The sequence below is a fragment of the Mobula hypostoma genome, chromosome 13 (genome assembly GCF_963921235.1).
Source record: "Mobula hypostoma chromosome 13, sMobHyp1.1, whole genome shotgun sequence".
Classification (NCBI taxonomy): Eukaryota; Metazoa; Chordata; class Chondrichthyes; order Myliobatiformes; family Myliobatidae; genus Mobula; species Mobula hypostoma.
The window spans coordinates 1,703,205-1,728,521 of record NC_086109.1 but is presented as its reverse complement, the minus strand read 5'-3'; the positions used below and the strand labels follow the sequence as shown (position 1 = coordinate 1,728,521).

Here is a 25,317-nt window from a genome sequence, read left to right as displayed (position 1 = left end):
AACCCGTGCCCTGGGAATGTGATAGTGTGACAGTTGTGGCAAGGTGAGGGTTAAGCAGATGTGTGCAAACAGCCCAGGCAAGAAAGATCATTGAAGGTGATAGCTTCCCTTTGCATACAGGGAGCTAGAGCCACTTAGGCGCAAGGATTCAAGGCACACGCACCAACTAGGGGACGACGACTTAACTAACATCAAGGTCTCGTCAGTTTCTCAGTTGTAGCTCTCATTAACTTTTAGCATCTGCATTGTGGATGGCGATTGATCCTGCAGATAAGGAGCTTGACCAGACACAGTTTACCAAATGGTCAATATCTGTAACTGCTTGTTGACTCGTTATAAATTGAATTGATAAGGTTTAGTGACGGGCCCGTGTTGTTCTCCAAGAGGCACAGTGTGATTGAAGAACGACTGAATCTTCAGTGTCCAGTTAATCGGCAACAACAATGGGATAGTCCAGAGGCTGTTTCACAATGTAGACTATTGTCTACATTGTGTGAAGTAGACATTGTACAGGGGTTTCACTCTCCGTTTACCCCACTCTGTCTCTCCCTGGGAAGTTGTGATGCAGAAATACCCAGCCAACAAGTAACACAGACCCTGGAGAGAAGGAAGTGAAACACAAAGACATGTTATGAATAAAACTCACATGTGAAGACGGAGATGGAGAGAGTCAGGCAGGAACAGATCAGCAGTGGCCCAGTGATCATCTTTCTCAGGGAAGGGTCAGCGGCTGGTGGGCGAACGCAGGAATATTCTTCTCGCTGTGGGTCCTTGGCGGTGTGCAGTTCGCTTGTGTAGCAACAACGTAGAGGCACACTGTGAGGCAGAGAAGTGAGCTGGAGGAGGTGTGTTCATAAGTAGAAAGCCACAGTATTGGATGTCGACAGCAAACTATCTGACGACAGTGTTTCTGAGAGAGGAACTAATTATTCTTCCCCACCCCACTCAGAAATAAAACTCTACAGTATCTTAGGGAGATAATTCCAAGTCAACCCTCCACCATCCCGGGTGTAAAAAGAAACGCTCCCTATCTCTGTCCTGAACGGCCGACCCCTCATTCTGAGTGTGACCACTAGTCTAGATAACCCTGCCAGGAAAAATATTCCCTCTACACACACCGTCTCAAGGCCTAGAGATTGGATGCTTCAGTGAGATTACCTCTGTTTTGAAAATTACAGAGAAGACAGTCGCCTCCTGCTTCATCTCTCTCCATGGGACAAAGTGCATTAGCACAATGCTGTTTGTGGGATCTCACTGTGCTCATTGCCTGCTGTGTTTCTCTGCATGTTAAAAGATTTTAGATCAACTGAGGCAGGGGATGTAATCATATCCCTATTTGGACTGAGAGCCATTACTGCCAGGACAAGAAGGCAGCAGGGGTCACAGTGAGATGGGGTCAACAGGCAGGACACACTGGAATAACATGGCCTCATAGGGACAGGTGTGTGACAGTGTACCCAAGTGACTGGGTGTGGGGGGACAGTGCACACCAGTGACTGGGTGTGGGGGGGACAGTGTACCCCAGTGACTGGGTGTGTGGGGGTGACAGTGTACCCCAGTGACTGGGTGTGGGGGGGACAGTGTATCCCAGTGACTGGGTGTGTGGGGGGGACAGTGCACACCAGTGACTGGGTGTGTGGGGGTGACAGTGTATCCCAGTGACTGGGTGTGGGGGGGACAGTGTATCCCAGTGACTGGGTGTGTGTGGGGGGACAGTGTATCCCAGTGACTGGGTGTGTGGGAGGACAGTGTACCCCAGTGACTGGGTGTGGGGGGAGGACAGTGTACCCCAGTGACTGGGTGTGTGGGAGGACAGTGTACCCCAGTGACTGGGTGTGGTGGGAGGACAGTGTACCCCAGTGACTGGGTGTGGGGGGGGGGGACAGTGTATCCCAGTGACTGGGTGTGGGGGGGAGGACAGTGTACCCCAGTGACTGGGTGTCGGGGGGACAGTGTACCCCAGTGACTGGGTGTGGGGGGGGACAGTGTACCCCAGTGACTGGGTGTGGGGGGGGACAGTGTACCCCAGTGACTGGGTGTGGTGACAGTGCACACCAGTGACTGCGTGAGGGGACACTGTACCCTGGTATCTGGGTGTCTGGGTTCAGTGTACCTTTGTGACTCTGTGTCTGTGGGTAACTGGCCCCAGTGACTGTGTGTGGAGGGAAGGACAGTTTACCCCAGTAACTGGTTATGTGGGTTCAGTGTACCTTTATGACTCAGTGTCAGTGGGGAAGTGGCCCCACTGACTGTGTGTGGAGGGAGGGACAGTTTACCTCAGTGACTGGTTGTGTGGGGACAGTCCCCCCAGATCAACTTCAGGAGTGTTTCCCAAGAGCTGGTGATATTAGAGCGGAGAGGAGGGCTGGAGTGTTCAGGGAAGGTAGGGTGGGAGGGACGTAGATGTTCTGAGGACCCAAGAGCTGACGGTGAGGTTTGAGGGATACGGGGTTGCAGAGTGGTGGTGGGGGAAGGGGCTCTCGGAGTCTAGTGGCAGCATGTAAAGTCTCGACCTGGAGGTACTGGTGGTCAAAGTCCAAGCTGGAACTGGAGCTAGGGGGTCACACAATTAGCAGTTTGAAGGAGCCCGGGGTTGTAGGAATGGCATTGATGGTGGTGTAAGGCCAAATTTGGAGTATTGTGCACAGTTCTGGTCACCGAATTAAAGGAAAGATGTCAACAAAATAGAGAGAGTACAGAGAAGATTTACTAGAATGTTAGCAATACACATCAAAGTTGCTGGTGAACGCAGCAGGCCAGGCAGCATCTATAGGAAGAGGCGCAGTCGACGTTTCAGGCCGAGACCCTTCGTCAGGACTAACTGAAAGAAGAGTGAGTAAGGGATTTGAAAGTGGGAGGGGGAGGGGGAGATCCCAAATGATAGGAGAAGACAGGAGGGGGAGGGATGGAGCCAAGAGCTGGACAGGTGATTGGCAAAGGGGATATGAGAGGATCATGGGACAGGAGGTCCGGGGAGAAAGACAAGTGGGGGTGGGGGAGGGGAACCCAGAGGATGGGCAAGGGGTATAGTCAGGGGGACAGAGGGAGAAAAAGGAGAGAGAGAGAAAGAATGTGTGTATAAAAATAAATAATGGATGGGGTACGAGGGGGAGGTGGGGCATTAGCGGAAGTTTGAGAAGTCAATGTTCATGCCATCAGGTTGGAGGCTACCCAGACGGAATATAAGGTGTTGTTCCTCCAGCCTGAGTGTGGCTTCATCTTTACAGTAGAGGAGGCCGCGGATAGACATATCAGAATGGGAATGGGATGTGGAATTAAAATGTGTGGCCACTGGGAGATCCTGCTTTCTCTGGCGGACAGAGCATAGGTGTTCAGCAAAGCTTTGCACTCTACTGCTGACACAATGCAACACATTTCCTGACTTATGGCAACCTGATCCTGATTCCAAAATGGGCCATTTTCTCTTGGTTAAGAGCGAAAAAAGTAACCTCCTAGGACCAGTGGATGTTGTCCTGAATGGACTGGCCTGGGAAGATGGAGAGATGGTCAGACTGGATCATTTGTGTCAGAATGGAGCCCAGTCGACTGGCCATCACCTGAGCAGAGAACCTATATTCAACAGTGAGTGGAGTCTGGGTGCCAGTTTCTCCAACAGTGGAGCCCTTCACCATGAGAAGGGCATCACCTTCTCACCAGGCTTTCTCCTAACACCCTGGTGTAGTCACATCCCAGGATATCCTGAAAGAACCGGAGGCCTTTTGAGAGTCAGCCCGTAAAGCCCCAGGGATTTGCCTCTCTGGAGCTGGTTGAGGGCACTGGTCAGTTACTCCAGCATCAGGGGAGCATCTGGTCATTGGTGTGTCCTCCCACAAAACTCCGTCCATCCTCGATGGATGGGTCAGGTGAGAACAGTCTTGTTAATGGAGTGGACTGTCATAACAATTCTCAACAGATCTGTGACACTGCACGGATAGACTGCAAATCACTCCGTTCGGTCGCCTGTGTTCTGTAGGACCATCCATCATTTGGGATGTACGCCTTGAGCATGTGGCATTGACCAGGGCTCCTGTTTGTCACCACGCCCCAGGTCTGATCAGGGACACATCTCACTCAGACTGTAGGAACAACAGTATTCTTGTATATCATAGAAGCTGTGATAATGCCTACTTTACAACCCACAGCCGCAGACACTGCCTATGAGCTGCCTCCCATTCCAATACACAGGTGCACATAACCTTTCACAACTTTTTTTCACACCTGTTGCAGAAAAGCTGCCACATCTTCAGGAACTGGACCACCTGGAAAGGACCAAGGTCTCACTGACATGGTCAGCACTACAAAGTCAGAAAATAAAAACACATGAAAAATTATAAAATAGCAAGCAACCAGCAAGATTCACAGCTGATTAGGAGGACAATTCAGAGGAGAGGGAAGGCAGGAATATTCGCCAGATGTGCAGGAATGTCCTGTGTGATGTGATGGATCTTCAGTGCCGTCCCTCGTGCTTTGGAGAAAAGCATCTTTCTCCAGGCCCAGGCTGCACAGAATTCAAGAGTGCCAATGGAGAAAAAGTTCACCCAGTTAAACAAGCTGAGCAATCCGTGCTCTGAAACACAGTAAAAACCTTGAAAATCAGAATCCTTTCAAGAAGAACCCACTGCCAAAGATGAAATCCAAACTCTTGAGTTTTCCTTCAGTTGCTCTTCAGAACTTTCATTCTTTAACCCCTCGCATGACAAACAGAGCTCTTCTCTGTGACTAACACTAAGAATGTGAGATGGAACACGACAGTGAGAGCTTCACTCTATCTAACCCGTGCCCTTGGAGTGTGTGATGGGACAGTGTAGAGGGAGCTTCCCTCTGTGTCTGACCCGTGTCCTGGGAGTGTGAGATGGGACAGTGCAGAGCGAACTTCACTCTTGTGTCTGACCCGTGCCCTGGGAGTGTGTGATGGGACAGTGTAGAGGGAGTTTCACTCTGTGTCTGACCCGTACCCTGGGAGTGTGTGATGGGACAGTATAGAGGGAGCTTCACTCTGTCTGACCTGTGCCCTGGGAGTGTGTGATGGGACAGTGTAGAGGGAGTTTCACTCTGTGTCTGGATTCTAATTCACCTGGTGTTTCTGGACTATCCCCAAAAAGCTTGAACCACTTCCTAAATTAATCTGGTTTGTTTTTGCCACTTGGTGACTTCAGACACACATGAGATATTTTTACAGATACCCTTTAACACAAGTGGTCTGAAAGCTTCTGGAGACAGGGTTCCCACATACTCACTGGTAATGGCTGTGAAGCTGATTCCCAGAGCAAACAAACCTTCCAATATATTAATAAATAACTATTAATTTGATTTGCTAAGTGATTGTCTGCAAGCTGTGTTAAGTAAACAACTTAGCCAGTGTGGTCTGTTTTAAATCATCATCATCATCATGTGCCTTGTCATATGACATGGGTGACCGTGGTCTCATGATCAATAGTCTTGGCAATTTTTTCCACAGAAGTGGTTTACCATTGCTTTCTTCTGGGCAGTGTCTGTGGGTCTATTAAAAGTGTGTTTGCAAAGCTGTGTTATTAACTTCAAACTGACTACTACCTGCCAATTACATTAAGAACTGACGACTGGCTTCTGTTTATGAGAATAAGCTAAACATAGAATAAACAAGAATATTGGAAGGAAGTTTAACTTACTCAAAAACAACTGCTTGACCCTTAAAAGTGTCATCTGCTGTATTCAGGAAGCTTTCTTGGCAAAAACAAAGCCCTGTTTCCCAGGAACTGTGAATATCCATCACAAGGGAGACCCACATTTTCCCAGCTACCTGCTTGCTCCAAAGATACTTAGAGAATTACTCTGCATTCTCAGTCTTACTGGCACCGATCAAGGAACATCTTCCAACTTCAACCAACCCCTTTGTTCTATCAGACCCTCCATGTTCCTCAATCGTGTCAGTCACTTCTGTTACTGAGTCAAGTCACCTGCTTTGTTTTCTTCCAAGTCAAACCTTCAATAGCATTTGGCATCCAATGTGTCAGAAGGAAGAGGGCAGAAGTTTAAGGTGATAGGAAGAAGCTGTAAAGGTGGAATTGTTTTTTTGTTTCCACAAGGGTTGGTTGAGATGTGGAGCTTGTGGCTGGAGGAGGTATTCGAGGCCGAGACAGAAGCTGCATGGAAGTGACATTCTCCCTGCCTTGAAGGAAATGAATGTCGTCATCAGTTAAGTGTCAGTGTTGGTCCAGAACATACTGCACCCTTTCAGCCAAAGACACATTCCATCCTCACACTCCCAGTGACACAGAATTCAGCTTCCTCACGTTGTCTTTTGGTAACCCCTCTCCCTCAGTATCTTGTTGCACTGACTGTAGCCCCACTGTTGTTATTTCAGAGTGCTGAGCAGGTTCACTGGGTGCAAAATATCCTTAGATGGGTTAGATACTGAATGAAGTTCCTCTACACTATCTCCTCACACAATCGCAGGACTTGGGTTAGACACCGAGAGTAGTTTCCTCTACATTGTCCCATTGTACACCCCTCTAAAATTCTCACCCTCTCTAAAGCCCAGTCCCTCAGTCTGACACTTACCAGAGTTTCACTCAGCAGCCATCTGCAGGTCCTCGTGATGTTCAGACTGTGATGTGTGCTCCTGACACTCTGTCTGAGTTTGGGATGGACAGGTGAAAGATGAGTAAAGGAGATCCTTGCAGACACCACGATCCCCAACTCCCCTGTCACATCCCCAACTTTAAGTTGATCCCAGCTTATTTCCACCCACCAGTTTAACCCTTCCCTCACCCCTCAGTTCAGCCAGTTGCTGCCGGAGGAAGTTTCATGTGTGCTGTGCCCTCTTCCCAACACTGACCATGCTCGTCTTCAAACACCCTATTGTATCCCTTTTATGGCTCTAAATCCCAGGAATTCTTTCCAGTTCCACATCATTTGTCAGTGCTGTGAGTGTTTCCAGTCTCCCTTCTACACCTGAGTGTGTGTGGTATTCCAGAGTGGAACCCGGCGATGCATATCTCGAGTCACACCCTCACTTCCCCACAGAGACATTCACCGGTTAACAGAACGCGGCTGTCGTCAGGAAGCTCATTCCAAACTGATGATGTGGCACATCCTGAAAGGGAAAACAGTGATTCAGAATGGAGAGTAAGTTACAGGGACAAAGGAGGGATGTAGGTTGACATATTTACCCTCACTGAAAGCAGAGGCAGACACTATCAAGACTGTCGACAGCATCTACTGACTAGAGTCATCTCCAGACAGGTTAAGAGAAAGAAGTTTCATTTGGTATGAAACCTTTGTTGGACCATCGTAGAGCACCATGCACATTCCTGGTCTCCATATCCCTGGGTTAGGGCACACTAGAGAGAAACATTTCAGAGAAGAGGTGCTTGAATTTTCCAGTAACAGGAGTGGCCTGGGGATTAACAGCATATCACACCTCAGCAAAAGAAATCGAAGGTTTTGAAAAAAAAAGTCAAGAAGGAATCTGAGACTAAACCGGCAAGGAATTAAAACAGACTATATGACTTAAACATTCATAGTTCAAAATAAAGCAGAGAGAGGCGGGGAGGGAAAGATATGCTTAGTGGTGGGATCCCATTGGAGGTGGCGGAGGCTTACGGAGAATAATATGTTGGACCCGGAGGCTTACGGAGAATAATATGTAGGGATCGCTCCCTCCACGACTCCCTTGTCCATTCGACCCCCCCCCATCCCTCCCCACTGATTTCCCTCCTGGCACTTATCCTTGTAAATGGAACAAGTGCTACACATGCCCTTACACTTCCTCCCTTACCACCATTCAGGGCCCCAGACAGTCCTTCCAGGTGAGGCGACACTTCACCTGTGAGTCGGCTGGGGTGATATACTGCGTCCGGTGCTCCCGATGTGGCCTTCTATATATTGGCGAGACCCAACGCAGACTGGGAGATCATTTTGCTGAACACCTGCGCTCTGTCCTCCAGAGAAAGCAGGATCTCCCAGTGGCCACATATTTTAATTCCACATCCCATTCCCATTCTGACATGTCTATCCACGGCCTCCTCTACTGTAAAGATGAAGCCACACTCAGGTTGGAGGAACAACACCTTATATTCCGTCTGGGTAGCCTCCAACCTGATGGCATGAACATTGACTTCTCAAACTTCCGCTAATGCCCCACCTCCCCCTCGTACCCCATCCGTTATTTATTTATATACACACATTCTTTTTCTCTCTCTCCTTTTTCTCCCTCTGTCCCTCTCACTATACCCCTTGCCCGTCCTCTGGGTTTCCCCCCTCCCCCTTTTCTTTCTCCCTAGGCCTCCTGTCCCATGATCCTCTCATATCCCTTTTGCCAATCACCTGTCCAGCTCTTGGCTCCATCCCTCCCCCTCCTGTCTTCTCCTATCATTTCGGATCTCCCCCTCCCCTTCCCACTTTCAAATCTCTTACTAGCTCTTCCTTCAGTTAGTCCTGATGAAGGGTCTCGGCCCGAAACGTCGATTGTACCTCTTCCAATAGATGCTGCCTGGCCTGCTGCGTTCACCAGCAACTTTTATTTGTGTTGCTTGAAATTCCAGCATCTGCAGATTTCCTCATGTTTGCGAGAATAAATGAAAGATTGCCCAACTAGAACGTTTAACCAGAGTACAGAAGACAACAAACTGTGCAAACACAAAATAAATAAATAATAATAACAATAAATAAGCAGTATATAGGGAGAATATGAGATGAAAAGTCCTTGGAAGTGAGCCCATTGGTTGTGGGAACATTTTAATGATGGGGCGAGTGAAGTTGTCCCCTTTGGTTCAAGAGCCTGATGGTTGAGGGGTAATAACTGTTCCTGAACCTGGTGGTGTGGGTCCTGAGGCTGCTGTACCTTCTTCCTGATGGCAGCAGTGAGAAGAGAGCATGGCCTTGGTAGTGGGGATCCCTGATGATAGATGCTGCTTTCCTGTGACAAGTAGATGTGCTCAATGGTGAGAATATAAAAAGAAAAAATAAACAATGAGGACAAATAAGGGTCTCCTACGGTCTGAGAATACAGGACGTGGAGTGGAGAAATCCCTCTGTTGAGGAACTGAACGATCGCTTTGCACCCATTGTCATCGAAAAATGTATTAAAATTTGCCAGAAATTTCAGAGAACCATGGGTCAAACAGAAACGAGGAACTGATGGAAATAAATATGATTAATCAACAATTTTACTGCAGAAGTTGATCTGACATTGCCAATAAATCCCAAGGACCTGATGAAGTACTCTCCAGCATTTCAGAACAGTTAGAGCTTGCTCAAGCTATCAATCACTATCTATTACTATCAACTACCCACTGTCTAAGTTTGGCTCTTGCAGATTAGAGGGGAGCCAAGTGTGATCCAACTATTTAGTTTGAAAGGGAGAGGAAAAGAGAGGGGAGGAGGGGGGGGAAGAGAGAGGGGGGAAGAGAGAGGGGGGAGAGGGGGGGGGAGAGAGGGGGGAGAGAGGGGGAGAGGGGGGAGAGAGGGGGAGAGAGGGGGAGAGAGGGGGGAGAGAGGGGGGAGAGAGGGGGGAGAGAGGGGGGAGAGGGGGGGGAGAGGGGGGGAGAGGGGGGAGAGAGGGGGAGGAGGGGGGGAGAGAGGGGGAGAGAGGGGGGAGAGAGGGGGGAGAGAGGGGGGAGAGAGGGGGGAGAGAGGGGGGAGAGAGGGGGGAGAGAGGGGGGAGAGAGGGGGGAGAGAGGGGGGAGAGAGGGGGGAGAGAGGGGGGGGAGAGAGGGGGGAGAGAGGGGGGAGAGAGGGGGGAGAGGGGGAGGAGGGGGGAGAGGGGGGGAGAGAGGGGGGAGAGAGGGGGGAGGAGGGGGGGAGAGAGGGGGGAGAGAGGGGGGAGAGGGGGGGGAGAGAGGGGGGAGAGAGGGGGAGACTCTTGACCTGCATACAGTTTGAGGATGAAAGAGATTTGTAGACTAATTTCTGACCTGTGGAAAAGGAAAAAGGCTGGGACGATTTTCCTGAGAAATTTCCATTTCTAAATATTAACTATAGTACATATTGTGTGAAAAGTGCAGAGAATGGAATTGCCAGTTCCGTTCAGGAGAAGGGTTGTAATCTGGTTTGGAGGACGGAGGCAATTCTGGGCAGATGAAATTACGACACATCTGGATAGCAGTAACAGGATCGGTCCAAGTCAGCATGGATTTACAAAGGGGAAATCGTGCCTGACTGATCTTCTGGAATTTTTTGAGGATGTAACTATGAAAATGGACAAGGGTGAGTCAGTGGATGTAGTGTACCTGGACTTTCAGAAAGCCTTTGATAAAGTCCCACATAGGAGATTAGTGGGCAAAATTAGGGCATATGGTATTGGGGGCAGAGTACTGACATGGATTGAAAATTGGCTGGCTGACAGAAAACAAAGAGTAGTGATTAACGGGTCCCTTTCGAAATGGCAGGCGGTGACCAGTGGGATACCGCAGGGTTCAGTGCTGGGACCGCAGCTGTTTACAATATATATTAATGATTTAGATGAGGGAATTAAAAGTAACATTAGCAAATTTACCGATGACACAAAGCTGGGTGGCAGTGTGAAATGTGAGGAGGATGTTATGAGAATGCAGGGTGACTTGGACAGGGTGGGTGAGTGGGCAGATACATGGCAGATACAGTTTAATGTGGATAAATGTGAGGTTATCAACTTTGGTGGTAAGAACGGGAAGGCAGATTATTATCTAAATGGAGTCAAGTTGGGAAAAGGGGAAGCACAACGAGATTTAGATGTTCTTGTACATCAGTCACTGAGAGCAAGCATGCAGGTACAGCAGGCAGTGAAGAAAGCTAATGGCATGCTGGCCTTGATAACAAGGGGAATTGAACATCAAAGAGGTCCTTCTGCAGCTGTACAGGGCCCTGGTGAGACCACACCTGGAGTACTGTGTGCAGTTTTGGTCTCCAAATTTGAGGAAGGACATTCTTGTTATTGAGGGAGTGCAGCATAGGTTCACCAGGTTAATTCACTAGGATGGCGGGACTGTCTTATGTCAAATGATTAGAGTGACTGGGCTTGAATACCCTGGAATTTAGAAGGCTGAGAGGGGATCTTATTGAAATATATAAGATTATTAAGGGATTGGACACGCTGGAGGCAGGAAGCATGTACCTGCTGATGGGCGAGTCCAGAACCAGAGGCCACAGTTTAAGAATAAGGGGTAGGCCATTTAGAACAGAGTTGAGGAAAAACTTTTTCACCCAGACAGTGGTGGATATATGGAATGCTCTGCCCCAGAAGGCTGTGGAGGCCAAGTCTCTGGATGCTTTCAAGAAAGAGATGGATAGAGCTCTCAAAGATAGCGGAATCAAAGGTTATGGGGATAAAGCAGGAACTGGATACTGATTGTGGATGATCAGCCATGATCACAGTGAAAGGCGGTGCTGGCTCTAAGGGCCGAATGGCCTACTCCTGCACCTATTGTCTATTGTCTTTCCTCTCTCTCATCCATCCACAGCTCCTCAGCCCCCACCCTCATCTCTATGTGTCCTTCGCCATCCCCGCACTCTCTCTGCCGATTGTGAAACTAGCTGATGGAAGTTAACAGTTGTTGCTACCACTGTGGGAGGTTTGTGATTGCAACAGCAGTTTGAAGACTGAACCCACCAGAACCACAAATTCCGCCGAGCTATACTTAGCTCCTCTACCCTCAGCCACTTCCCAGCTCTGTCCAACCACAGAGACGGAGCAGGCGACGACTGCCCTGGGGGAGTGTGTACTTTCCTCAAGTCTTTTGATCAGCTGAGAATGTGACTGGGGCTTCTGGAATGTCACTGTAACCCTGACAAGAGCAGAGCCACTCTGATTGAAAAGCAGTGTGTCGGGGGCCATCTATGTAAAACAGAGGTGACTGGTCACTGGTCTGGAACAATGGTTGCAGGATCCATTGATTTAGAGTTACAGTGCAGAGTAGGCCTCTCTGGGCCTTCGAGCCACACTGCCCCAGCAACCCCTGACTGACCCTAACCCAATTACAGGGCAATTTACAATGACCAATTAACCGTCTTTGGCCAGTGGGAGGAAACGGGAGGACCGGCAGGAAACCCATGCATTCCATGGGGAGGACATACAGAGACTCCTTCCCGAACGGCACTGGAATTGAGCTCTGAGCTCTGAAATGGCCCGGGGTGTAATAGTGTCGCACTGACCATTACACTACCATGGCCACGGCATAGCAGTTAGCAACAGTGCATCTCATTGATTCACAACAACAGATCTGGGTCACGGATCATAGGGTTTCTTTACTTAGTCAGTGACAGGTCATAGGATTACTTCACTTGCCTGGGTGAGTGCAGCTTCAACAACCCTCCAGAAACATCTGCTCGACTGGCTCCCCGTCCAACCTCCCTCCACACCAGTACACAGTCCCTGCAGTGTGAACCGTATACAAAATGTACTCAGTTACTAACACAGATGAGTTTGACGGAGCCTCCCACCCTGTAGTGTATCTGATGTATTCCACACAAATGCCACAGTACACAGTCATGAACTGACCTAGAATTTGCTGGCCCGGTCCTGCTATGTGCGATGAAGGAGCTTCTCTCTGTGTCAAACCTGTGTCTTCCAAAGGAAGTTTGGTTGATGATTATATCACCCATTTTACATGACATTACAATGTTATCCTTAATTCATGCAGATTACAATCAAACAAACTTCAAAGTGAAACGTGGCCATCCTCAGCCTCGATGCACTCAGGGCTCTGTGGAGCTCACAGATCCCAGAATTCCTCTAAGACAGCAGTGGACACTGTGTGTTTACTCTCGAGGGAGAGCCAAAGATGGACACAATCCTGGAAAAGGAGCAGGCAGTCAGCTTTAACCCTGGACCCCTCAGCTACCCACCGCCTGGATCTGAGAGTGCCCACAGAATTGTAGTTGGTTTATTATTTTCATATGTACTGAGGGACAGTGGAAAGCTGGTGGTGCACACTGTTCAGACAGATGAATTCTATGTTACAATGTTTCTATGTTTCTATGTTTCTAATTCGTTACACAGTGCACTGGGGTAGAACAAGCTAAAAACAATAACTATGCAGAATACTTTACTGTCGCCAAACAATTGATACTAGAACGTACAATCATCACAGCGATATTTGATTCTGCGCTTCATGCTCCCTGGATTACAAATCGATAGTAAATATTAAAAATTTAAATTGTAAATCATTAATAGAAAATAGAAAAATGGGAAGTAAGATAGTGCAAAAAAACCGAGAGGCAGGTCCGGATATTTGGAGGGTACGGCCCAGATCCGGGTCAGGATCCGTTCAGCAGTCTTATCACAGTTGGAAAGAAGCTGTTCCCAAATCTGGCCGTACGAGTCTTCAAGCTCCTGAGCCTTCTCCCGGAGGGAAGAGGGATGAAAAGTGTGTTGGTTGGGTGGGTCATGTCGTTGATTATCTTGGCAGCACTGCTCCGACAGCGTGCGGTGTAAACTGAGTCCAAGGACAGAAGGTTGGTTTGTGTGATGTGCTGGGCCGTGTTCACGATCTTCTGCAGCTTCTTCCGGTCTTGGACAGGACAACTTCCACACCAGGTTATGATGTACCCTAGAAGAATGCTTTCTATGGTTGCATCTATAAAAATTAGTGAGGGTTTTAGGGGACAGGCCAAATTTCTGATGTGTGTTGCTTGAATTTCCAGCATCTGCAGAATTCCTCGTGTTTACGTTTCCAAATTTCTTTAGTTTTCTCTGGAAGTAAAGGCGCTGGTGGGCCTTCTTGGCAGTGGACTCTGCTTGGTTGGACCAAGTCAGGTCATTTGTGATATTGACCCCGAGGAACTTAAAAGCTTTTGACCTGTTCCACTTGCGCACCATCAATGTAAATGGGGTCGTGCGATCCGCTACTCCTTCTGAAGTCAACAACCAATTCCTTCGTCTTGCTGACGTTGAGGGATAGGTTATTGTCTTCGCACTATGCCACCAGGTTCTTAATTTCTTCTCTGTACTCGATCTCATTACCCGAGATACAGCCCACAATTGTTGTGTCATCAGCAAACTTTTATATTGAGTTCAATGGAAACTTGGCTACACAATCATGGGTGTACAGTGAGTACAGCAGGGGGCTGAGTACACAGCCTTATGGGGCACCGATGCTCAGAGTGATTGTAGAGGAGAGCTTGTCCCCTATTTTTACAGCCTGGATCCTGTCTGTAAGGAAGTTGAAGATCCAGCTGCAGATCTGAGTGCTAAGGCCCAGGTTCCGGAGCTTAGGAATCAGTTTATTTGGAATGATGGTATTAAAGGCAGAGCTGTAGTCAATGAAAAGGAGCCTTACGTACGTGTCTTTATTCTCCAGGTGTTCTAAGGAGGAATGTAGGGCCAGAGAGATGGCATCTGCCATTGACCTGTTGCTCCGGTAGGTGAATTGCAAAGCGTCGAGGTTGACCGGTAGGCTGTGGTTGATGTGTGTCATAACCAATCTCTCGAAGCACTTCATAGCAATTGATGTCAGAGCCACAGGTCGATAGTCATTCAGGCATGCCACCTTGCTCTTCTTCGGTACTGGGATTATTGTTGCCTTCTTAAAACACGAGGGGATCTTAGACTAAAGCAAGGAGCAGTTGAAGGTGTCAGCAAACACTCCAGCTAGCTCGCTTGCACAGGCCCGGCGAACCCATCCTGGGACGCCATCTGGGCCTGTCGCCTTCCTTGGATTTATCTTTAGGAAGGCCCTTCTAACGTCCTCCTCGGTGACGATGAATCTCGATGCCACCAGGTCCGGTTCATCCGGAGGGAGCGGGACGCTCCTCTTCTGTTCGAATCTTGCGTAGAATACGTTAAGTTCGTCAGGAAGAGAAGCGCCACAGTTATTGATATTCCCAGCCTTTTCTTTGCGCCCAGTGATCTCATTTAGACCCTGCCATCGTCTACTGGCATCCCTCTGGTTAGCCTGGGCTTCCAACTTGGCTCGATATTGCCTCTTGGCGCCCTTAATGGCTGTCCGGAGTTCACGCCTTGATTTCATGTAGTAACTGGTATCCCCGGACTTAAAAGCCGCAGACTTGAAAGGGACTTGACCTCATAATTCATCCAAGGTTTCCGGTTAGGGAATACCCGGATTGTCTTGTGAGACACACAGTCCTTCGTGCATTTCCAAATAAAGTCTGTGACAGCTGAGGGATACTCATCGAGGTTAGCTGCCGAGTCCTTGAATACTAACCAGTCCACTGATTCAAAACAGTCACGGAGGACCTCATCCGTTTCCTCCGTCCAACGCGACACCACTTTTGACACCGTGACCTCGCGCTTCAGTTTCTGTTTGTAAGCCGGGAGGAGGAGTACAGCCTGATGGTCCGATTTTCCGAAGTGAGGTCGTGGGACGGAACGGTAGGCATCCTTGACTGCTGTGTAGCAGTGGTCAAGTATATTCGGGCCTCTAGTGGGGCAGGAGACATGTTGGTATAACTTTGGCAGCGCCTTTCTGAGGTTGGCCTGGTTAAAGTCTCCGGCTGTAATGAGCAAATCCTCCGGATACCTGGTCTCAAGTTCACCGATGTTGGCATACAGTATGTTCAGAGCACACTCCACGTCCGCCTGGGGGGAATGTAGACCGCTGTCAGTATGACCGAGGTGAATTCCCCTGGCAGATAGTAGGGACGACACTTCACCGACAGGTGTTCCAGGTCTGGGCTGCAGGAGCTTGTCAGTGCCACTTTGTCCGAGCACCACACAATGTTGATCAGTAGGCAGACACCACCTCCCCTCGTCTTGCCCGAAGATGCCGTGCGGTCCATCCGATGGATCGAAAATCCCTCTGGTCAGATGGCACAGCTGGGGATGGCAGGGGAGAGCCAGGTCTCGGTGAAACAGAATACACAGCAGTTCTGCATCTCCCTGCAGTAGGTGAGTCTCCCTTTAAGATCATCCACCTTTTTCTCTATGGCTTTCACATTAGCTAGTAGGATAGTGGGCATAGGGACCCTGAAGCCCCTCAGCTTCAATCTGACCAGCAGCCCAGCTCTTTTCCCACGTTTCCTCGGTAAATAGTGCATCTTTCCAGGTTTCCATCGATGCAGTGTGTTGTTGTCAGCTCTTTGAGGTTGGTGGACGTGTCCCACGGGGATCAATCAGCCGGTCACATCGTTGGGCACTCCGGGTCGGGCCGAGTGACCGGGGGGGGGGCTCCGCTGCCGGGGGCCCGGGCTGTCGATTGGGTCGGGCCCCGAAGCCGACACTGAAACCCGGAGGGCCGGGCTCCTGGCTGAAACAAGTCTGTAAACCGAGTCACAGTTGCGGAGGCCTCCGCTCCAGCCGAGCCTCGGGCTCGATTTCCGAGGTTGATGGCGGAGGCCTCACTTCCAGCAGCTGTGGATGGCCACCAATGGGGCTTTACGGTGGTCACTCCAGGGAAGCGCCTGGGGCACCTTGAAGTCTCCGCCGTCACTTCTGTGTGGTCGTCTGCTCCGGAGAGGTGCTGGTCAGAATGGGCCGTGTCTCCAAGCGCTCCGGCACGGTAGCAGACCGTGGGTCTCCGGGAACGTGGTGCGCCTCGTTGCTCAGGTCCAGGTGCGGTCCGGAGTTTAAGAAGCAATTCTGGCACAGTGGTCTCCAGCTGGGTCAGTAGCTACACCAGGGTGTTGTTGATCTTGCTAGATGTAGCAGATTGGAGGTGTAGAAGGGTTTCTCGGGTATAGGATAGTGGAGAGAGCAGTGTGCTCGGGAGAGCACGCACAAAGTTGCCAGTTACCGGCACCATCTTCATTTAAATAAAGAGTAACAGCTACATAGAAAGTGCATTGTGGGTAGTCAGTAAGGCGCAAGGTCACAAGGAGGTAGATCATGAAGTCAAGGTCCATCTTGGGGAACAATTTTATAGTCTTACAACAACAGGGGTGATAGGGTGGAGATATGTCTCTCTCAAAGGAGGTGTAAGGCACTCCTTCCCTCCGCTAGCCTGCAGGTCATCCTTAGGCAAGGTGTCGCACCTGCTTAAACAACACCCCCACCTCCCCCCAAATCAGGGTCATGTGAAGCATGGGAACAAGTGGTGGATGGTTGTATGATCGGCCGGTGCATATCACAAGTCCTGGTTATGTGACCACTGGCACCAGGCAGACAAGCTCTGGAGTATTGATCATGGCTGGGGTCACCTGTCTTGTAAAGAAGGCAATGGCAGACCACCTCTGTAGAAAAATTTGGCAAGAGCAATCATGGTCATGAGACCATGATCACCCACGTCACACCACACAGCACGCGGATGCTGCCCGACCTGCTGAGTTCCTCCAGCGTGTAGTGAGTGTTGCTTTGACCCCAGCATCTGCAGAGTATTTTGTGTGTACGTAGTGATGGTGATGGTGATGACATTAACAGGGTAGAAGCAGTCGCTGAGCCTGGTGCTTTCAGACTTCTGTACCTTCTGCCTGATTGGAGAGAGGGGAAGGGAGAACTCCCGAGTGGGGCTTACTGAAGCAGTAGGAAGTATAGACAGAGTTCGTAGAGAGGAGCCTGGTTCATGTGATGTAGTGAGCTGTGTCTAGACACCTTGCAGTCCAGTCATGGACAGAGCAGTTGCCACACCAAGCCGTGATGGATTCAGATATGTGCATCGATAACATTTGGTCCGGGTTAAAATGGCATGCCAAATTTCTTTAATCACCTAAGGAAGCATAGGTGGGCTTTCTTGGCAGTGGCATCCATATGGTTAAACTGGGACAGGATATTGGTTACGTTCATTCCAAGGAACTTGAAGCTCTCACTCAACCCTTTCAGATTCAGCACCATTGATTTAGACTGGAACATGTGCACTGTCTCCTTCCTGAAGTCAGTAGCCAGCTCTTTTGCTTATTAAATCAAGCAGTGGAAAGGGTGAGCAGTTTCAAGTTAAGACCATAAGACCAAGAGAGACAGGAACAGCCCATTGGGTTCATCGTGGCTGATTTATTATCCCTCTCAACTCCAATCTCTTGCTTTCACCCGTAACTTTTAATGCCCCTCCTAACCATGAACCTATCAAACCTCTGCTTTAAGTATATTCAATGATTTGGCTGTCACAGTTGTCTGTAGCAATGAATTCCACAGATTCACCACTCACTGGCTAAAGAAATACTTCTTTATCTCTGTTCTAAATAGATGACCCTTTATTTTGAGGCTGTGCCCTCTAGTCTGAGATACACCCAATATATGAAATATCCTCTCTGCATCTACTCTATCCAGGCCTTTCAACATTCAACAGATTTCAATGAAATCCCCCTCAATCTTCTAAACTCCAGCAAACACAGGCCTAGAGCCATCAAACCCTCCTCCTATGTTAACCTTTCCATTCCTGGTATCATTCTCGTGAAACTCCTCTAGACCCTCTCCAAAGCTAGAATGTTTTTTTTCTTAGATGGGGGCTCCAAGCTGCTCCCAATACTCCAGTGCAGTCTCACCAATGCATTATAAAGCTGCAACATTACTCTCATGCTCTTATAGTCTAGTCCGCTTAAAATGAACATCAACATTACACTTGCCTTCCTCACCAACGACCCAAGCTGCATGTTAATCTTTAGGAAATCCTGCATAAGACTCTCAGTTCCTTTTGCAACTCTGATTGTTGAATTTTCTCCCTGCTCAGAAAATAATCTAAGGTGCATGATTACACACTTCGCTACACTATATTCCCTCTGCCACTTCTTTGCCCATTCTCCTAATCTTTCCAAAACAGCCCCTCCAACTATCTTTGTTTCATCCATACGATTGGTCACAAAGTCATCAATTCAGTCATCTAGATCATTAACATATAACATGAAAAGTAGTGGACCCAACACCGCCCCCTGCAGAATACCACTAGTGACTGGCAGCCAACCAGAAAAGTCCCCATTTATTCCCACTATTTCTCTCCAGCCAGTCAACCAATCTTCTATCCATGCTAGAATTTTTCCTGTAACACCACAGACTTATCTTAAGTTATCTCATGTGCAACACCTTTAAAAGCCTTCTGAAGATCCAAGTAAGTATCGTTCACATACTATCTTTTGTCCACCCTGCACGTTATTTCCTCAAAGAATTCCAATGGATTTGTCAGGAAAGATTTCCTCTTAAGGAAACGAGGTTGACTTTGGCCTACTTTATCATGTGCCTCCAAGTACCCTGAAACCTCATTGTTAATAACGGACTCCAACATCTTCCCAACCACTAAAGTCCGCCTTACTGGCCTATAAATTCCTTTCTTCTGCCTCCCTTAAATAGCGGAGTGACATTTTCAAATTTTCAGATTTCCAGAACCATTCCAGAATCTAGTGATTCTTGAAAGATTGCAACATTTGCCTTTTCAATCTCTTCAGCCACCTCTTTCAGAACTCTAGGGTGTAGTCCATCTGGTCCATGTATCTACCTTCAGACCTTTAAGCTTCCCAAGCACCTTCTCCTGAGTAACAGCAACTGCACTCACTTCTGCCCCTTGACACTCTCAAACTTCTGATATATTGTTAGTGTCTTTCACAGTGAAGACTGACACAAAATACCTTTTAAATTTGTTTGTCATTTCTTTGCCCCTTATTACTACCTCTCCAGCATCATTTTTCAGTGGTCCAATATCCACTCTCACTTATCACTATATTCCATCTGGGTAGCCTCCAACCTGATGGCATGAATATTGACTTCTCTAACTTCCGTTAATGCCCTTCCTCCCCTTCACACGCCATCCCTTATTTATTTATTTAATATATTTTTTATTCTCCCCCCCCCCTTTTTCTCTCTCTTTTTTCTCCCTCTGTCCCTCTCACTATAACTCCTTGCCTGCTCTCCACCCTCTGGGCTCCCCTCCCCCCTTCTCTCTCTCCCCAGGCCTCCTGTCCTATGATCCTCTCCCTTCTCCAGCCTTGTATCCCTTTTGCCAATCAACTTTCCAGCTCTTAGACCCACACCTCCCTTTCCTGTCTTCTCCTATCATTTTGGATCTCCCCCTCTCCCTCCTACTTTCAAATCTCTTACTATCTCTTCTTTCAGTTAGTCCTGACAAAGGGTCCTGGCCGAAACGTCGTCTATACCCCTTCCTATAGATGCTGCCTGGTCTGCTGCATTCCACCAGCATCTTTTGTGTGTGAATTTCCAGCATCTGCAGATTTCCTCGTGTCCACTCTCACCTCTCTTTTTGTCTTCGTATATCTGAAAAAAATTTGTTTTTTTATTGATTCTATTATTGGGAGCTTACCTTCATATTTCAGCTTTTCTCTCCTTATGGCTTTTTAGTTCCCTTCTATCGGTTTTCAAAAGCTTCTTAATTCTCAATCATCGAACTTTCCACGAATTCTTGCAATAATATAAGACCTCTTTTATGTCTTTATGGTGTCTTTGACTTCCTTTGTCAGCCATGGTTGTGCCATCGTTCCTTTAGAATACTTCATTTTGGTAATGTATCTATCCTGCACCTTCTGACCTTCCCCCATAAACACCAGCCATTGCTCTTCTGCTGTTATTCCTGCTAGTGTCTCCTTCCAATCAACTCTGGCCAACTCCTGTCTCATGCCTCTGTAATTCCCTTTACTCCTCTGTAATACTGACACATCTGGCACTCAGAAGAACACCAAAGCGAAAACTTTTGGCAGACATATTTAAAAAGCAGGCTCCTTTCCTAAACAAGAAAAAATCTGTAGATGCTGAAAGTCCAAGCAACACACACAAAATGCTGGAGGAACTCAGCAAGCCAGACATTATCCATGGAAAAAAGCACAGTCGACATTTCGACCCAAAGCTCTTTGCTAAAGGTTTCGAACTTCCTTTCCCAATTGCCCAAATGATGGTTGGTTCTTGCTTCAGTACGAGTGGAAGTTTAAGAATGAAGGGAAACTATTTTATGTTGCTATGCTGGAAAAGGCTGTTCCACAAACTGGTGAAGTAGCTAAGAAATCTTCTGGTTGTAATCTAGTTCTTAAACAAACATTTAGATTGCAATCCAGAGGGAAAAATTTTGTCGCTTGCAAACCAATAATATATTAATTGCAATCCCACAAAAATTCCAAATGCAATCCTACTGATTTCCAATTGCAATTTTCCAATTTTTCGACTGTAATCCTAAAATAAAATTCCGATCACAATCCTACAACATTTTGATTGCAATCCAATAATATTTTGATGCAATCCAATGGTATGTTGGCCTCAGTGCAAGTGATTAAAAAGTATGTGCAAATATAGAAGAGCAAATTAAGATAATTTGAAGTGGGGTAACCAACTGCAGGAAAAGGAGGAGCTGAATCTCCAGTAGTTATTTGTGAACAGATTACTGAGGCTTTGAGTTTTCACCTGAATAAAATATTCCAATTTGATGAGATTAATGAAAAAATCTGGATAAAAGATACCATCAATGTTGAATCTATTATGAAGGCATGTTATAAGAATCACAAAATACCTGAGGGAAAGGATACAAAACCTGATTCTATGTGAGTTGAAATTATGAACACGTGGTCAATTTGATCAAAAGTGTGAACTAGTGAAAAATGTTTATGGAGCAAGTGAAAAAGTAAACTGGTCAATTGGGATAGGACTGGAAAACGTGATAAAATACAAAAACAGTAAAAAGTCTAAAGAACAAATCTTTGCCTTACTGAATGAGTGAAAAAACATGATAAGTGCAATTGAATCAGGGCTAAAAAGTAAACTGAAGCAGTATCCGAAGACATCAAGTCCTGGCAGTAGAGGGCTTCTCCTTGGGGAACAGCCTCAGTATTGGGCAGTACTCCGAGACAGTGTCACCATCCAAACTGCAGAAAATGACACGAAAACTACAGTGATCTCTCGAGACTCAAGTATGGTTGACAAATGGATACAAAATTGTTCCATGTTGGTGGCAGATCAGAATCAGGTTTAATATCACCAGCATATGCTGTGAAGTTTGTTAACTTTACGGCAGTACAATCCAATGTATAATAATAAAGAGAAAAAATAGTACATATATATATTAAACAGTTAAGTTAAATAAGTAGAGTAAAAAAAATAGAAAAAGTAGTGAGGCAGTGTCCATGGGTTCAATGTCCATTCAGAAATCGGATGACAGAGAGTGCCTTGAGTGTGTGCCTTCAGGCTTTTGTACCTCCTTCCTGATGGTAGCAATGGGAAGAGGGCATGGCATGTCAGAGGTGATGGGGATCCTTGATGATAGATGTCACCCTTTTGAGGCATCGCTCCTTGAAGATGTCCTGGATACTGTGGAGGCTAGATAGAGCTAAGTAATTTTACAACTCTCTGCAGCTCACTTTGATCCTGTGAGGTAGCTGCCCCCACCCCCATACCAGTTAGTGATGCAGCCAATCAGAATGCTCTCCACGATACACTTGTACAAGTATTCGAGTGTTTTAGTTGACAAACCAAATCTCCACAAACTCCTAATGAAATATAGCCACTGCCTTGCCTTCTTTATGCCTGCATCGGTATGTTGGGTTCAGGTTAAATCCTCAGAGATATTGACACCCAGGAACTTGAAACTGCTCACTCCCTCCACTTCTGATCCCTCTAAGAGGACCGGTGTGTGTTCCCTCATCTTACGCTTTCCGAGGTCCACAATCAGTTCTTTGGTCTTACTGACACTGGGTGCAAAGTTGTTTCTGCAACTCCACACAGCTAGTTGGCATATCTTGCTCGTGTACGCCCCCTCATCACCGTCTGAAATTCTGCCAGCAATGGTTGTATCATCAGCAAGTTTATAGGTGGCATTTGAGCTGTGCCTGGCCACACAGTCATGGATGTAGAGAGAGCAGAGCAGTGGGTTAAGCACTGAGGTGTGCCAGTGTGGATCGTCAGCGAGATAGAGAAGTTATTTCCCATCTGCACAGATTGTGGTCTCTCAGTGAGGAAGCCAAGGATCCAATTGCAGAGGGAGATACAGAGACCCTGACTCTGGAGCTTTTCAATCAGAACTGTAGGAATTGTTATGTACCCCCTAGGGGTAATTTTTTTATGGACTATACCTTTAAAAAAGAGAGAGAGAGTTTTTCAACACAAGAACCTTTTTATTAAAAGAGAGAGAGAGAGAGAGAGAGAGAGAGAGAGAGAGAGAGAGAGAGGGGGTGGAGGGGCAAAGACTGCTTTGAGATGGTGGTATGGTTTCTCTGCAGCATGTTTACACTTTTGCAAGGACACTGGCAGCTTCTGTGTTCCTACACAGAGAGAAGGGAGGAGCGACTTGATGGACCGCTGGTGTTCAGCATGGTGAGATAAATAGGTCAGCTGGTAGTCACACAGACACATGGTTTTGGACACTGGATGAGCTTTGTTGTGCCCACAGAAAGGTGGGTTTTGGAGGATCAATCAGGAGATCAGTGGCTCTCGCAGTGTGGAAAAGGTGTGGCCGGTGGGGAGTTATTTGTGTGTTCAACCCTCGCCTGGGTTGATAATTCCACCACAGAAGAATGGTCTTTTATGTTTTGGTCACAGTCAGTGACTTCTAAAGGACTTCGGAGGACAACAAGAAGATCGACGGTGTCAGCTCACCTGAAGACCAAAACCTCTCTCTCTCTCCATCACTACTCAACTCAATACCACAAACTGAACTGAACTTTACTCATCATCGTAAGACTGTATCCATTTACCCCTGGGCTTGAAGAAGTTTGGTTTTTCTATTTCCACACTTATATATATATTCATTTTTAACCTGTTTAATATATCTGATTTTATATTACTGTATTGCGTAGTTACTAATAAATAGTATTAGTTAATAGCAATATCAGACTCTAAAATATTTTCCATTTCTGCTGGTTCTTTATTCCCGTCACAGGGTGCGTGACAGAATGATGGTGTTAAACGCTGAGCTGTAGTCAATAAACAGCATCACAACACAAGTATTTGTATTGTCCAGTTGATCCAAGGTCGCATGGACAGCCAAAGAGATTTCATCGACTGTAGACCTATTGAGGTAAGCATGCTAATGCAGCTTTGTTTTTCAGATTGGAGGCATGTGATGTGTTGAGTGCTGTAAGGAGTGGTGCCGTGTCCTCTGTTGTTTGTCATAAATATTAACAGTTGAGAATGTAATTGGCTTTATTATTAAGTTTGTTGATTACAACACAATTGGTGACAGTGTATATTTGCACAATTAGTAGACAGTGAATAACTGTATGCAGGATTACAAAATAATCCAGATTAACAGGAAAAATGAGACATGGTATTTACTGTAACTCAGATCAGGGAGGAGTATTGGACTTAGGTAAATTGAACTATGGCAGGACATGCACAGTATATGGCAGGGCCCTTCAGAGTGATGCAGACCAGAGAGACTTCGGGGTATAAATGCATTGTCTTCTGGAAATAGTGACGCAGTTAAACAGATTTGCTTGGCACACTTACCCTCCATAGTCATGGCATTGAATACCACGGGAAAAGAGGAAAGGAAAAGGGCACCAAAAAGAGTGATCAAGAAACAAGGGAGGGAGAGGGGAGTGAAGGGAACTGGGAAGACAGCGACATGGAGGGCAGGAAAAAATGAAGGAGGAGCAATACAGGTGGAAAAGGAACAGAAAATGATGGGGGAGAGGGAGAAAAGAGGAGGGGGAACGTGGGGAGGTTGATATTGGGAGAGGGCAGGATGGGGCAGGGAAAGGAGGATTCAGAGAACCTCATGAGGACAGCAAGAAAGAGGGTAAGGGTAGTCCAGAGATTCTGGTGATGATATGCTCCCTCATCAGTGAAGGGGTCATCACTGTGCTGATGAAGAATTCAAACTGGATTCTTACTGTGTCCACTGACCCCTCTCCCCATGTCCCACACAGGCAGCCTCCAGAAATAGAAGTTCTTCCAAGGACAGGTCCTCGAAATCCTGCTGCTCCCCTCATTGCAGCCTCTGAATCACTGAGCCTCCCATTACTGTACTGTCCCTGTTCCATTGCTGAGCAACGTTGCCCACAAGAGACTGGCTTCCGGGTGTGGATCGGTACCGCGTGGGCGATGGGCAGCTGGCGTGGGCAGAGAGTGCGGGGTTGGGGAGAGGGCAGGAAAACAGGGTGGATTGGGGCAAAGTGGAAACGGGTTGGTGGGAGAGCGGGGAAGCAGTTAGCCTGAAATTGGAGAACTCAGTGTTCGTACCATTGGGTTGTAGACAACACAGGTGGAACAAGAGGTGCTGTTCCTCTGGTTTGTATTTAGACTCATCCTGGCAGTGAAGGATGTTGTGTATTTAATATGTCAGTAATATTGTGAGTGTGTGTCTATATACATATATATTGATTAAACTATCTTTGTTTCAATATTAATCATGTAAAAGTACATGAATGACATGTCATAAATGCACATCTCACAAAAGTAAAAATGAAGTTAATACATTCGTCCCCGGCTCTGTGTTGCTCTTTCGATTAGGTTTATGTTTTGGAGATACAAAAACATAAGTGGTGATGAGGGCTTTTTAAACAAACCGCAGACGACAACCCACCTGTTGAAGATATTTGAGTTTT

General features: G+C 47.3%; 1 protein-coding gene across 2 annotated transcripts in view; it reads right to left on the bottom strand.

Moving 5' to 3' along the window:
* LOC134355869 (T-lymphocyte surface antigen Ly-9-like) overlaps positions 1 to 778 on the bottom strand; it is a 74,968-nt gene extending 74,190 nt beyond the window's left edge. For both annotated transcript variants that reach the window (XM_063066374.1, XM_063066375.1), the window contains exon 1: positions 647 to 778. In XM_063066374.1, the coding sequence (XP_062922444.1) occupies positions 647 to 707 (61 nt within the window). In that variant the 5' untranslated portion in view covers positions 708 to 778. The remainder of the gene's footprint in view (positions 1 to 646) is intronic.
* Between the last annotated feature and the right edge of the window lie 24,539 nt (positions 779 to 25,317).